Genomic DNA, 12191 nt, shown 5'->3' with positions numbered 1-12191 from the left:
GTTTAGATATACTGTAGTGTCAGTTGGTGTTTAATACACCAAACAAGCGGACTCCGTTAACTATAACGGCGGGCCGTTTCTTTACTTAAAGAAACGGCGCCGTTTTTTACTGCGGTGCACATGGACCGCGGTCTATGATATAACGACTGCTTGTGGTCTAGTGGCAGTGTGGCACCAAGTTGCTCCATTATATGGGAAGTTGTGGGTTTGAGTCTTAGTGGAAAGCTGATTATTGACTCTTTGTGCATAAATAGATTGAGAAAGTGGTTATGAACAGATACTCCATTATAACAGAGTTAGTAGTACTCATAAAAAAAATAAAATAAAAATAAAATAAAAAAGTAAAAAAACCTCACATGGCATTATATATAATACTATCATATTTTTTACTTAAATTTGATTTGAATATTATAATGGTTTATTTCATAATTGAAAGTTTCTCTAATTTTATAGAATATAAACGCAAATAATTGAGATTATGTAAAATAATTTTGATTTCTTTTGTATGTATGCTAAGTGGCTATAGTTTTCATCACTTTCCATTGCTAAATATAACTTTGAGAAATAAGTCTACTTTAAAGTTAAGAATTGACTTTGAACAATATTGTGGAAATTGGTTGGAAATACATTAACGTTGTCGTTGATTGGAAATTGATTGAAGTGTGGGTCTTTGAAAAGTTCAAAGCCCGCACTTCTGCTCATGATTTCCACACATAGTTCACTTTTTTTTTTTTTTTTTTATTTTACAATGAGTTATCTTGAGTAGATCTATGAGACACCTTTAAATCTATCATACTCAGACTAATTCTCATTCGTACTGAGTCGGACCAATTAAGGAGAAAAGTGCTCATCTTTAAGCCTATCATACTCATATGATTGTTTAACCAAGTCAAACAGTTAATAATGGTCAAATAAATCAAAATTGGCTAATAAGCTAACTATACATGTTACTAAACAAGGTATTTGGCTTATTTAACCACTATTAGCTTTTGACTTGGTTAAACATTCAATATGAGTGTTTGCTTAATAAATTTTTTATTACAACTTATTGCTCTAAAATGTTAAAATGCAAAAACTTGTTCAAAGTAACTTTTTCGATTAAGTTTTTGACAAAATTATTTTGCATGTAATCAGTTATGAGCTAATAAGAGCTAATTTTCCAAACATTTTTCTGCAATCAGCTAATGCTATCAACTACTCAAACCTACTAACTCAATCAGCTAACAACGAACCGCTATCAGCTATTTACTAAACATCATATTTGTGTTTACACACGAAAATTCCGCGGAGAGTATTAAACATTGCGCAATTATCAAATAAGCTCTTAGCTTAGTCGGTAGAAGACTAAGTTAAGGAGTCAAGCAACTAATGACAACTCAGTTGCCATGTTTTCTTGTTTCTAGTCGCATTGCCTCTTTAATTGTTGACGTAAAAGTTTTTCTTCTATACAGTGACACCCTTGTTTTTGGTCCAACTAAAAACTTCTAAAATATATAAATTAATAATGTTCATACACACACGTTGACGTGTTTAAACAAATACGAAGGTAAATGAGGTTAAATTAAACCCGGCAATGTGTTAATTAATTATTTTTCATTTTAATAAGGTAAATAAAAATTATCTCTTAAATATTCACAATTAGTTATCTGGTCCTGATCTGACTATCAAAAGTACCTTCAGTTTAATCATTCCACTGAACACTCAAATTAAATAACTAAAATTTCTATGAGAATATCTGTAGGAATTTTTAGCATAAAATGGCATAAAAAGTGACTATTTTATGGTATAAATATATGTGGGCTTTACTTTCACTTGAGTCGGGTCAAAGTGAATTCGGGTTCTTCGTAGTAAGACGATAAGATTGATATATTATATGCTAAAAACAGATAATGAATGAATGAGAAATTGATTCTCAAAGTAGATCCATTTGAGTTGGAAATGAGGGTGGAAAGACTTTGTAAAAGCACTTGTCCCACATTGGTTTGGGAAGTGGGTTTACACTAGGAGTGAACGTTTCGGGATTCGGTTTTTTTTTTTTCGGTTTTGGTTTCGGTATTTTAGTATTAAAAAATGATACCATTCGGTTTAACATTATAGTTCGATTCAGTTTGAAAAAGTTCGATTCTCAATTAGTTCAGTTTAAGAACCTCAATTTTTAACATTTCCTAATTTTTCAAACACACTACCAAACAATACATATTCAAATATTCCAAATCCAAAATCTAAACATTATATAACAAAATAGCAATCCAAAGTTCAAACACACTAATAAGTACTAATTACCATACATCAGTTGTTTTTTTTCCGCAACCTACTCTTCAGTTGGAAAATATATTATATTATTGGACAGGTTCATGCCGTGCTAGCTACGTTGAAAATAATGGAGAAAGACGAGTGAATATTTATGTGACATGTTACACACGGCTAGCTTGTTGTTTACTTCAATTCCGCAGAATTTTCAACTAGGAAATTTAAGGTTGTTCTCATCCCTATTAATCAAAACACATCACTCATTCCATAAAATATACTATACATCTCCCATGGTCCTCAACTTTCATTCTAGATTGGTTGTTCTGGCAGCCCTTTTCCTGTTGGGGGCATGGGAATCTCTATCCGCTGCACCCACCCTTGAAGAGACTTCCTTTATCTTGCGTCACGAGAGGTGGATGTCTCTCCATGGGCGCTCATACAAAAATGAAACTGAGAAATCAAAACGGTTCACAATATTCAAAGAAAACGTGAAATTTATTGAGAAATTCAATAAAGTTAGCGGCCGATCTTTCAAACTTGGCACCAATAAATTTACTGATCTAACTAAAGAAGAGTTTCGAGCCACCTTGTTGAATGAAGAGAAGTCAACGCCGTACCCAAAGACTTCAAAACCAACATCCTTTGTGAACGAGAGTTTGGCTGAAGTTCCAGAGTCTTTGGATTGGAGAGAGCAGGGTGCTGTGACTAATATCAGTGTCCAAGGAAAGTGCGGTAAATAAGTACTAAAAAAATTTTAAATGTCATTTTTAAATGCAGTACTGTGGTGCTTTCCTTTTTTGTATTGCTGGATAAGTTTTTTTTTTTTTTCTTTAAAGTCATTTAAAAAAAAAAAAAAAAAAAAACAATACAAAAATTGGTTTTCAGCAAAATCTTCAATGAGACCATCTCTCAGGTCCAATTTTCATAAATATTACAATTTTTCTCGTAGGTAACAATTCAACCTTTAATATTACATTTTTATAAGTAATTGTTCACGCCTTAATATTAGATTTTGATTTAAAAATAATTTATTCATGATTAGTATTACATTTTGTTTTTTTACATAAAAATTGTTGGAAAAACTAGCATGAAATGACATTTTAAGTAGTTATTTTGTGGTACAAATATATGTGGGATCTACTCCCGATTTAGGTCGAGTCAAAGTGAATTTCGTTTATTCATTGAAACGAAGAGATCGATATATTGTATGCTCAAAGTAGATAATGGGTGAATGATAAATTGAGTCTCAAAAGAAAAGGAACATAGCAAATCCATTAACCAAATGGTTAAATAGAGAGTTGACTGAGCAGTTGACATGAGAAGTGGAATTAAAGCCCTTGGAATAAAAGTTGTATACTGGACACCCAACATAGTTGGCACTTAGGTTCAATGGGACAACTAAATTATAAAACAAAGTGTATCATTGTGGGGGTCTCGGACCTACCTCTCCTTGTTTGAACAGTGACTCCTACACAATAAAGAGAACAGATTGATATATTATACGATCAAAACGGATAATGGGTGAATGAGAAGTTGATTCTCAAAGTAGACCTATTTGAGTTGGAAAATGAAAGTGAAAAGGTTTGTAAATATCCTTTGTCCACCATTGAAAAAAGAAGTAGATTTGCACAACTATATATACAATATAATACCCTTTTAGAGGGATCGGAGCTTGAATTGTATATATAGATATATATTACAAATGGACCAAGAGCAAATCAACCCCCTGGAGCAGGCTCGATGATACTTGGGCCCAAGGCCGAGTCTTGAGCTTGGCACCTCGGAGGTTCCACGCCGAGCTCCGAGTTGGGCACCTTGAGGAGGTCCAAGGCCGAGCTCTAGGGCTCGGCCTCTGTGGCTTCATAGACAGTTGTAGCGTGCGTAGTAAAGGCATTAGGCTCGGTCGAGGAGGTCTAACGTAACTACTCGCTCTTTTCTCGCGGGAGTAGTTGGAGCACGGTTTAGTATAAAAGTACTCATCTTTGTCTTGTTAGGACATATCACTCAACTCCATTGTAATGCTAGTCTTAATACAATCTTGACCCAGTGACACATATTTCTTGCCTAACATTCATTGTCCTTCTTTATCCCTTATTATTCCATATTTATTGAATAATTTGAATCGGATTACCAAGTCAATATAATCATCATGTATAACTGAGAAACTCTCTCTCTCGCGCGCCTACTTGTAATCCTTCCATTTCTTGTTATTTTCCGTAGTATTATTGTATAACATTTTTATAGTGGTCCGATAGGAGACTCACCCTTGGTTTTCTTGTTTGGTTATGAATTATATAAGATAGCGCGTGGGCGTTTGCGGTAGTGGCAGCGGTGGAAGGAATAACGAAAATAAAAACAGGCCAATTAATTTCCTTATCCGAACAGCAACTCATCGACTGCGACTTCAACAATGGCGGCTGCAGCGGCGGAAACAGAACGGAGGCCTTCCAATTCATAAAGGATAGCGGCGGCCTCATGGCGGAGTCCGACTACCCGTACGAGGGTGTCGAGGCAAGTTGCAACACGCAAACCCTTAGCAACCCAGCTGCCACCATTACAGGCTACCAAGAGGTGGAAGCCACCGAATCGGCTCTCCTTGCGGCCGTCACAAACCAGCCTGTCTCCGTCGGAATCGATCTCGGCCAGTTGGGACTATTCCAGCACTACGCCACCGGAATTTTCGACGGCGACTGCGGGTCTGGATACCGCCATGATATGACGATCATTGGGTACGGGACTAGCGATGAATATGGAATAGATTATTGGTTGGTGAAGAATTCATGGGGAATCAGTTGGGGTGAGAGTGGTTATATGAAGATGGCCAGAGGAATCAATGCACAAGGAGTTTGTAACCTTAACACCAGAGCTTCTTACCCCATTGCTTAAAGACTGATGAGAAAAGAAAATTGCTTAAATAATTGAGATTATATTGAGTAAACTTTTTATATTTCATAAATTTTTTTTTTTTGGTTAACCATTAAATTTACACTATTTCAAGATTATTATATGAGGTTTTGCATTTAGCTTTTTTTTTTTTTTTTTAATACTATTATAAGGTAATATCTGTTCTATACTTTCTCTAAGTACTGCAGCCCCACCACCGAGGTTCAATCCTATGACCTTCCCTCAAGAGGAGCCACAGAGGTGCCATCTGAGCACAAGTTATGTAGCTTTAGTACCTAACTGCATTTGTTGTGTAATAGTTATCTAGCTTTAGTTTGAGTTAATTCGGGATTTAGTCCTTTGACTATTATTTATTTTTATTAATCATTAACTTTTAAAGTTATAAAATTTAGTCTATAAGTATTGAATCATTTCCAATTGTGCAAGTTTTGGTCTATGTGAAATGTTAAAATTGAGGATAAAATTAAGGGTTTGTTTAGTTGGTGGGTTTTGCCCATAGGAATGAGTATGAAAGTGATTGTTGTTGTTTGGTTGATAAGTTTTTAGAACACTACTATGTGTTTCGAATACCCCATCAATTGAAAAACGCATATCCAAATTAAATAAGGGTTTCATTCCCTTATTCATTCTCAAGCACTACTATTAGTAACCATTCCCATTCCACCTTAGTACCAAACATGTTAAATACTTTCATCAAAATCCATTACCATTACCAAGTATTTGATACCCACTCCGATTTCGATTCCTATGTGCGAACCAAACACACCCTAAGATGGCTAGAATAAGAAATTAGGGCTTTATTGATTGCCTTACTGCTGATTTAATGCATTAAATTTTTCCTTTCAAAAAAAAATTAGGGCTTTGTTTTATACGTTTGATAAACAGTTGATGCAATGATCATTGATGGGATGGGCATACACCCAGTCAGACTAGGCAAGATAAGATAGGCGAAGTCGACGGGTAGGATGAGTGTGAAGTACATGGTACCAGTCGGGTGAGCACTATTATTTAGTCGGCCAGGTTGGCGTAGGCAGTCGAGTGGACAGAGACATGGGTGCAGGCAGTCAAGCGGGCTAACAGATAAGATCAGTCAGTCAGAGGGAAGGATTTTTAACGGAGATAGGCAGGAAGGCGGACTGTTGGTGGGGCCAGTCGAGTGGAACCCCTTAGGCAATCAACAATGCGACCAAGGGAGGGAGCCGCATAGTCGGACGCTCGGGCGAAGTACCAAGCAGGTAGAGGACTCATTCAGGTGGGACGGACAGGAGACTGACTGCGTAGATGGGTCGCACCTAGTAGCATAGCAGGATGAATGGGCGGCTGAGCGCGTCAGTCGGCCATAGAGAGAGGATTGGCCGGCTCCAGTAAGGGCTTGGACAGGTGTTGAGATGCTAGCCGTATCAAGAAGAGATTTAGGTAGATCTTGTGGAAGGGGGAGGAAAATCCGGAAGCCATAAGGAAAGAAAATCAACTGTATTTATGACAGTTTAGGGTTACTACCTAAATTAAGTTCTTCATCTCTTGTATAAATAGGCCTAGAGCATCTTGAAAAAGGATTAAGCTTTTCTTACGCATACACGAGCAATAAAAACACTTTTCCGACAACCTTGCTTCTTTATTTTTCATTAGTGTTGGTCTACCATTTGACTACTCCAATGCTCAATAAAATCAACAGTCATTACTTTCCATTTTTACCATCAATGTTAATGATTCAATAATTCACACAGGAAAAATCTAATAATGGATTTTAATTGAAAATTATTTAATATTTAAGGACTAAATTTGATAACTCTAAAAGTCAAATACTAAAATTGAAAATCAATGACAATCAAAGGACTAAATCTGAAATTAAATCCTTTAATTTAGTTTTCATCACTTACAAAATTTTATTTTATTTTATTAAGTCCATGATCGAAGGGCCATTGATAAATGATAATACTATTTTATTAAGAGTTCTACATACTATGTATATTCTCAAATTCTACTCCCTTATTTTTGCTACTTGAAATAGCAAACAATGTTTGGTTGTTTTCATCATGTGAGTCCACAGAGAAGTATCTAGATTAAAAATATGTGAGAGAGAATTAAAGTTAGGAGTATAAAATGGATTCCACCAATTATTTTTCATAGTATAATAGTACAGTCTACTTCAAAGTCAAGAATTGACTCGGACAATATTGCGGAAATTGATTGGAAATACATTAACGTCGGCGTTGATTGGAAACTGATTGGAACTGTTGGTCTTCGAAGAGAAATTCCAAGCACTTGCCCGCGATTATGGCCTGGATTAGTTTAATATTGATAGAGATATCAAATATTTTGTGTAAAAAATTATTATTTGTATCATATCAATTTTTTTTTTATTAGAGATGATATTAAATGATATAAAATATTGGGAAAAGTGTCAAATTGCCCCCCTAAATTATTCGGATAGTGCAATTAGGTCCCTTAAGTAAAAAAAAAAAAAAAAGTTTCATTCAGATCTCCTAAATCTGTAAAATAGTTCAATTGAGTCTAAATTTACTTATACAGCAGGTTAATTCATCCACAGCTTGACACGTGTCGCCTTTAAAATATTTTTTTTATTTTTATTCTTTTAAATTATTCAATTATTAAAAAATTAAAAAAAAAAAAATTCAACCACCGCCTGTCCGCCGAGGACAGCTGGTGACTGCCTCCTTCACTGACAGCCGTGGCTTTCCGGGAAAGACAACCACGGCTGTCAACATGAGGTCCAGATCTGGACCTCAAACGGTCGGGAGCCCTCGTTTCAAACGGCCATGGCTGTCTGGGCCGTCCCTAAACAGCCATGGCCGTCTAAAAAAAATTCAATTTTTTTTTTTAGACAGCCATGGTTGTCCATGGCCGTTTGGAACAAGGGCGACGGTCATGGCCGCTGCCCTCGTTACCGGCCGTTTGAGGTCCAGATCTGGACTTCATGTTGACAGTCGTGGCTGTCCGGCGGTGGCTGAATTTTTTTTTAAAAATTTTTAATAATTGAATAATAAATATTTTTTAAAATAATAAAAATAAAAAATATTTTAAAGGCAACATGTGTCAAGCTGGGGATGAATTATTCTGCTATACAGGTAAATTTAGAATCAATTGAACTATCTTACAGGTTTAGGAGATCTGAATGGAGCTTTTTATACTTAGGGGACCTAATTGCACTATCCGAATGACTTAGAGGACCAATTTGACACTTTTTCCTAAAATATTTTAGATATTACCAAGGATCTTGTGGTCCACTAGTAACCGGTTGCTTCCTTATGTGGGAGGTGGAAGGTGGATAGTTCGAGCCTCAGTGGCAATAGTTATGTTGTGCATCCATATGCACCATGCATGGTGCATACGGATGCCAAAATGACGTCGTTTTATTAAAAAACGCGCGTCTCCCCTTTAAAAAAATTCAGGTTCGATTCCCAGCAACAACATTATATTGTTCATTCATTCTGGAATTTTAGTTCATAGATTATGGAATTATTGTTCATTGATTATGGAATTATAGTTCATCGATTCTGGAATTGTAGTTCATCGATTCTGAAATTTTAGTTCATAGATTATGGAATTTTAGTTCATTCATTCTGAAATTTTTAGTTCATAGATTAGATTCTGGAATTATAGTTCATCGATTATGGAATTATAATTCATCGATTCTGGAATTTTAGTTCATATGTTGTTGCTGAGAATCAAACCTGATTTTTTTAAAGAGGAGACGCGCGTTTTATTAAAACGACGTCGTTTTTGCATCCGTATGCACCAATGGTGCTTACGGATGCACAACATAATTTGCCCCTCAGTGGAGGGGGTATCCCCCTTCCTTTATAAATAAAAAAAAAAATATTTTAGATATTATAATTTTTAATATTCATTAGTGACACACGATTAGAACTACCAATGCAGGCTGATAAGATGAGGCCTGTCAAAGCCCGCTACTTGACAAAACTGACTTTTGTCCAGCCCGACACGGCTTAAGTAAAAGGACCATGACAGGGACCTACTAAATTTTAAAAATTTTAAATTTAAATAAAAATTAATTAAAATATAATAAAATAATTTAGATAGTTTAAACCTATATTAATGCATTTATAATTTGTATTACTATTGAATTGATTTACGTTAATTTCTGCTAATATAAATTTATATATATCTAATAAAAAGGGGAATGTAAAAGAGTGATAATTGTATAAGTCTCTAATATAGTCTTTATATAAATTCACATAATTTGTGTTTACACACGCCAATTACGCGGAGAGTATTTATTAAAAATTGTGCAATGATGGAATAATGGTAGATTGGTTTTGGCGTTTTGGAAGACCGCGGAGAACTTCAACCGTTGATTCGGTAGACAACTTGGGAGTCAAGCAATTACGACAACTCAGTTGCCATGAATCCCATGATAAAATAATTAAACCTACTTTCTGGTTTCTAGTTGCAGAGTTAAAAGGTTTTCTTCTCAACAATGACACCCATGTTTTGGGTCCAACTAGAAACTTTTCAAATATACAAATTAATAATGGAAAATAACCAAACAGGTCATTGAACTTTATTCGAAAGTGTAATTAAGCTCCTAAACTTTAAAAAGTATAATTAAACACTCAAACTTAAATAACTAGTTATCAAAATTCCAGTGACAATTTGAAAGATAATTCTATATATCGGTAAAAATGTTTGATGCTCTTTGAATTTAAAAAATACAAAATATATCTTCAATTCAATCATTTCACTCAAATTTGAACACACAATGTACTAAAATGTATGAAAACTGTCTGTCACTATAATGAGATCAGAAAATGAGAAAATGATAATTCTGAAAAATATATCAAATGGAATGTGGAGAAGAAGTGTGAATATAAAAATATTGGAGTATATTTGTAAATATTTGTAAACATGCATAAATATTAATTATTTGATAAAAATATTAGAATAATATAAAATTAGTGTCCAAATCACTAATAAATAGTTAAATAATAAATATCAATTAATATAATTTTAATTTAAAATAAAAAGGGGTCAGGGTTAAATTAGTCATTGAATTTTTCATTTAAGTACAATTAAGCCCTTGAGTTAGAAAAAGTTTTAATTAGGAACCCAAACTTAAAAAAAAGTGCAATTAACACAATTTGACATGTTATTTCGAGTAATCTTCAAGTTAAAGGTGATAGGAAAGCCACATCAATATATTTTGATGACTTGAATGTCAAATAATAATAATAATAATAATAATAATAATAATAATACCTTTCAAAAAAATAAAAATAAAAATAATAATAGTAATAATAATAATAATAATGATAATAATAATAATAATAATAATAATGATGATAATAATACGTAATAATTTATTGAAAATTAAATATTTTAGAAAAAAAAAAAAAGATCATTTCTATTGCCATGATGGTCGGTGACCAAGTTTTTTAATAATTTAATATTTATCGTAATAATAATAACAAAGGGAATGTGACATTCTAAGGGAATAAAGTTACTTGCAATAACATATCAGAATGGTTAATTATACCTTTTTTTTGTAAGTTCAAATATCTAATTGGAGTTTTTTTTTTTTTTTTTTTAATCCGAGAACTTAATTGCACTTTCATTCTTCCAAAAGGCTGTACCCGCGCACAAGGAGCCCCCCTCACTTTGAGAAGTTGCTCCCACACTGGTCATTCTTCCAAAGTTTGACCTTTATGACCAGTTGAGCTACCCATGCGAGCCTTAATTGCACTTTCATGAATAGTTCAAAGGCTTATTTGACAATTATCCCAAATAAAAATACAAGAGTTAGTCCTAGTATTATTGTGGCATGATCATTTTTAGTCCTCCTTCAACAAAATCGTTGAAATATCGTTAAATACGAAGACATTTCAATTTTTTTTTATACAAAGTAAGTTGAATTTTTTTATGTTTATTTTTTAAAAAAAATCATAATTAAAGACTGAAATGTCTTTGTATTCAACGATATTTAAACTGTTTTGTTGATAAATGACCAAAAATGGTCAAACCACAATAACACTAGGACCAAAACTGAATGTCCTAATAAAAAAAGGGACTTAAAGTGGATTGCCACCTATAAAATTAGGACAAAAAATAGAATTAACTCAAAAATACAACATATAAACTATAAAATATATTTAAACCTTAATATTTAATTTTATTTTTTTTTTGAAACCTTAATATTTAATTAAACATTCTAATTGTTTATATTTTTTGCTAATATTTTCATAAAAGATAAAGAGTTTAGATCAAGCTAATCTAAAGATAAGTTAGCAAACTAATAATGATAGTGTCTTCTATGTTCACAAATTTATCTTCACCAATATCTCACATTCTTTTAGATTTAGAAAACGCATTTCTAAATCTGTTTATTTGGGTCAGAATTAACCCCCCCCCCCCCCCCCCACCCACCCACCCACTCCCAAAAAAAAATAAAAATAAAAATAAAAACGGAATGTTTCCGTTTTTTTTTTTTTTTTTTTTAACAAGAAAAATCAAATTAACAGTAATAAAATATGTAAGTAAATTATTAAAATCCTATGCATTTAATTACCAACAGGTAAAACATTGAAATTCAGAGATATTTAAACTATAATAATTTAATCTATTGCTAAATCTGTAGGTACTTTGTTATTTTATTATAGGGGTTGGATTAATTTTTGGCTCAAAAATGTGTTTATGACCCAAAATATTAATGAGCGAATGAAAAATTGATTAATAATTATTTATATCCAATAACGTACTCAAGATGTTGAGAATAATGTTTGAAAGATGTGTGTGAAATAATTTATTACACGGCTCTATGTTGTACCCACCATCATTTAGTGAGAGTTTGTGCAAACAATGTGTGAAAAGCAGTACTCCACTTTTGAACTTATCAACCAGTCTCAATATGAACAAGTCTCATCAACTTGGAAAAAAAATTGTTACGTAGAAAAATAAAGACGACTAAATATTTACTTCAATTCTGCAGAATTTTCCACAAGAAAATTTAAGATTGTTCCCTATAAATAGGCCGGTAGCACATCCCTCATTCCATAACA

General features: G+C 33.3%; 1 protein-coding gene across 2 annotated transcripts; it reads left to right on the top strand.

Moving 5' to 3' along the window:
• Positions 1–2453: 2453 nt before the first annotated feature.
• LOC109169614 (zingipain-2-like) lies at positions 2454–5575 on the top strand. 2 transcript variants are annotated; one of them, XM_019318493.1, is made up of 3 exons: positions 2455–2982; positions 4550–5132; positions 5528–5575. In XM_019318493.1, the coding sequence occupies exons 1-3, from the start codon at positions 2541–2543 to the stop codon at positions 5529–5531; spliced, it is 1029 nt and encodes a 342-aa protein (XP_019174038.1). In that variant the 5' UTR covers positions 2455–2540; the 3' UTR covers positions 5532–5575. The 2 variants fall into 2 exon arrangements, with proteins under 2 accessions (XP_019174039.1, XP_019174038.1); XM_019318494.1 differs by lacking the exon at positions 5528–5575 and having other exon boundaries at positions 2454–2984; positions 4555–5170.
• The last annotated feature ends 6616 nt before the right edge of the window (positions 5576–12191 follow it).

Source organism: Ipomoea nil, unplaced genomic scaffold (assembly GCF_001879475.1).
Source record: "Ipomoea nil cultivar Tokyo-kokei standard unplaced genomic scaffold, Asagao_1.1 scaffold3316, whole genome shotgun sequence".
Classification (NCBI taxonomy): domain Eukaryota; kingdom Viridiplantae; phylum Streptophyta; class Magnoliopsida; order Solanales; family Convolvulaceae; genus Ipomoea; species Ipomoea nil.
This window is presented reverse-complemented; position numbering and strand designations above follow the sequence as displayed.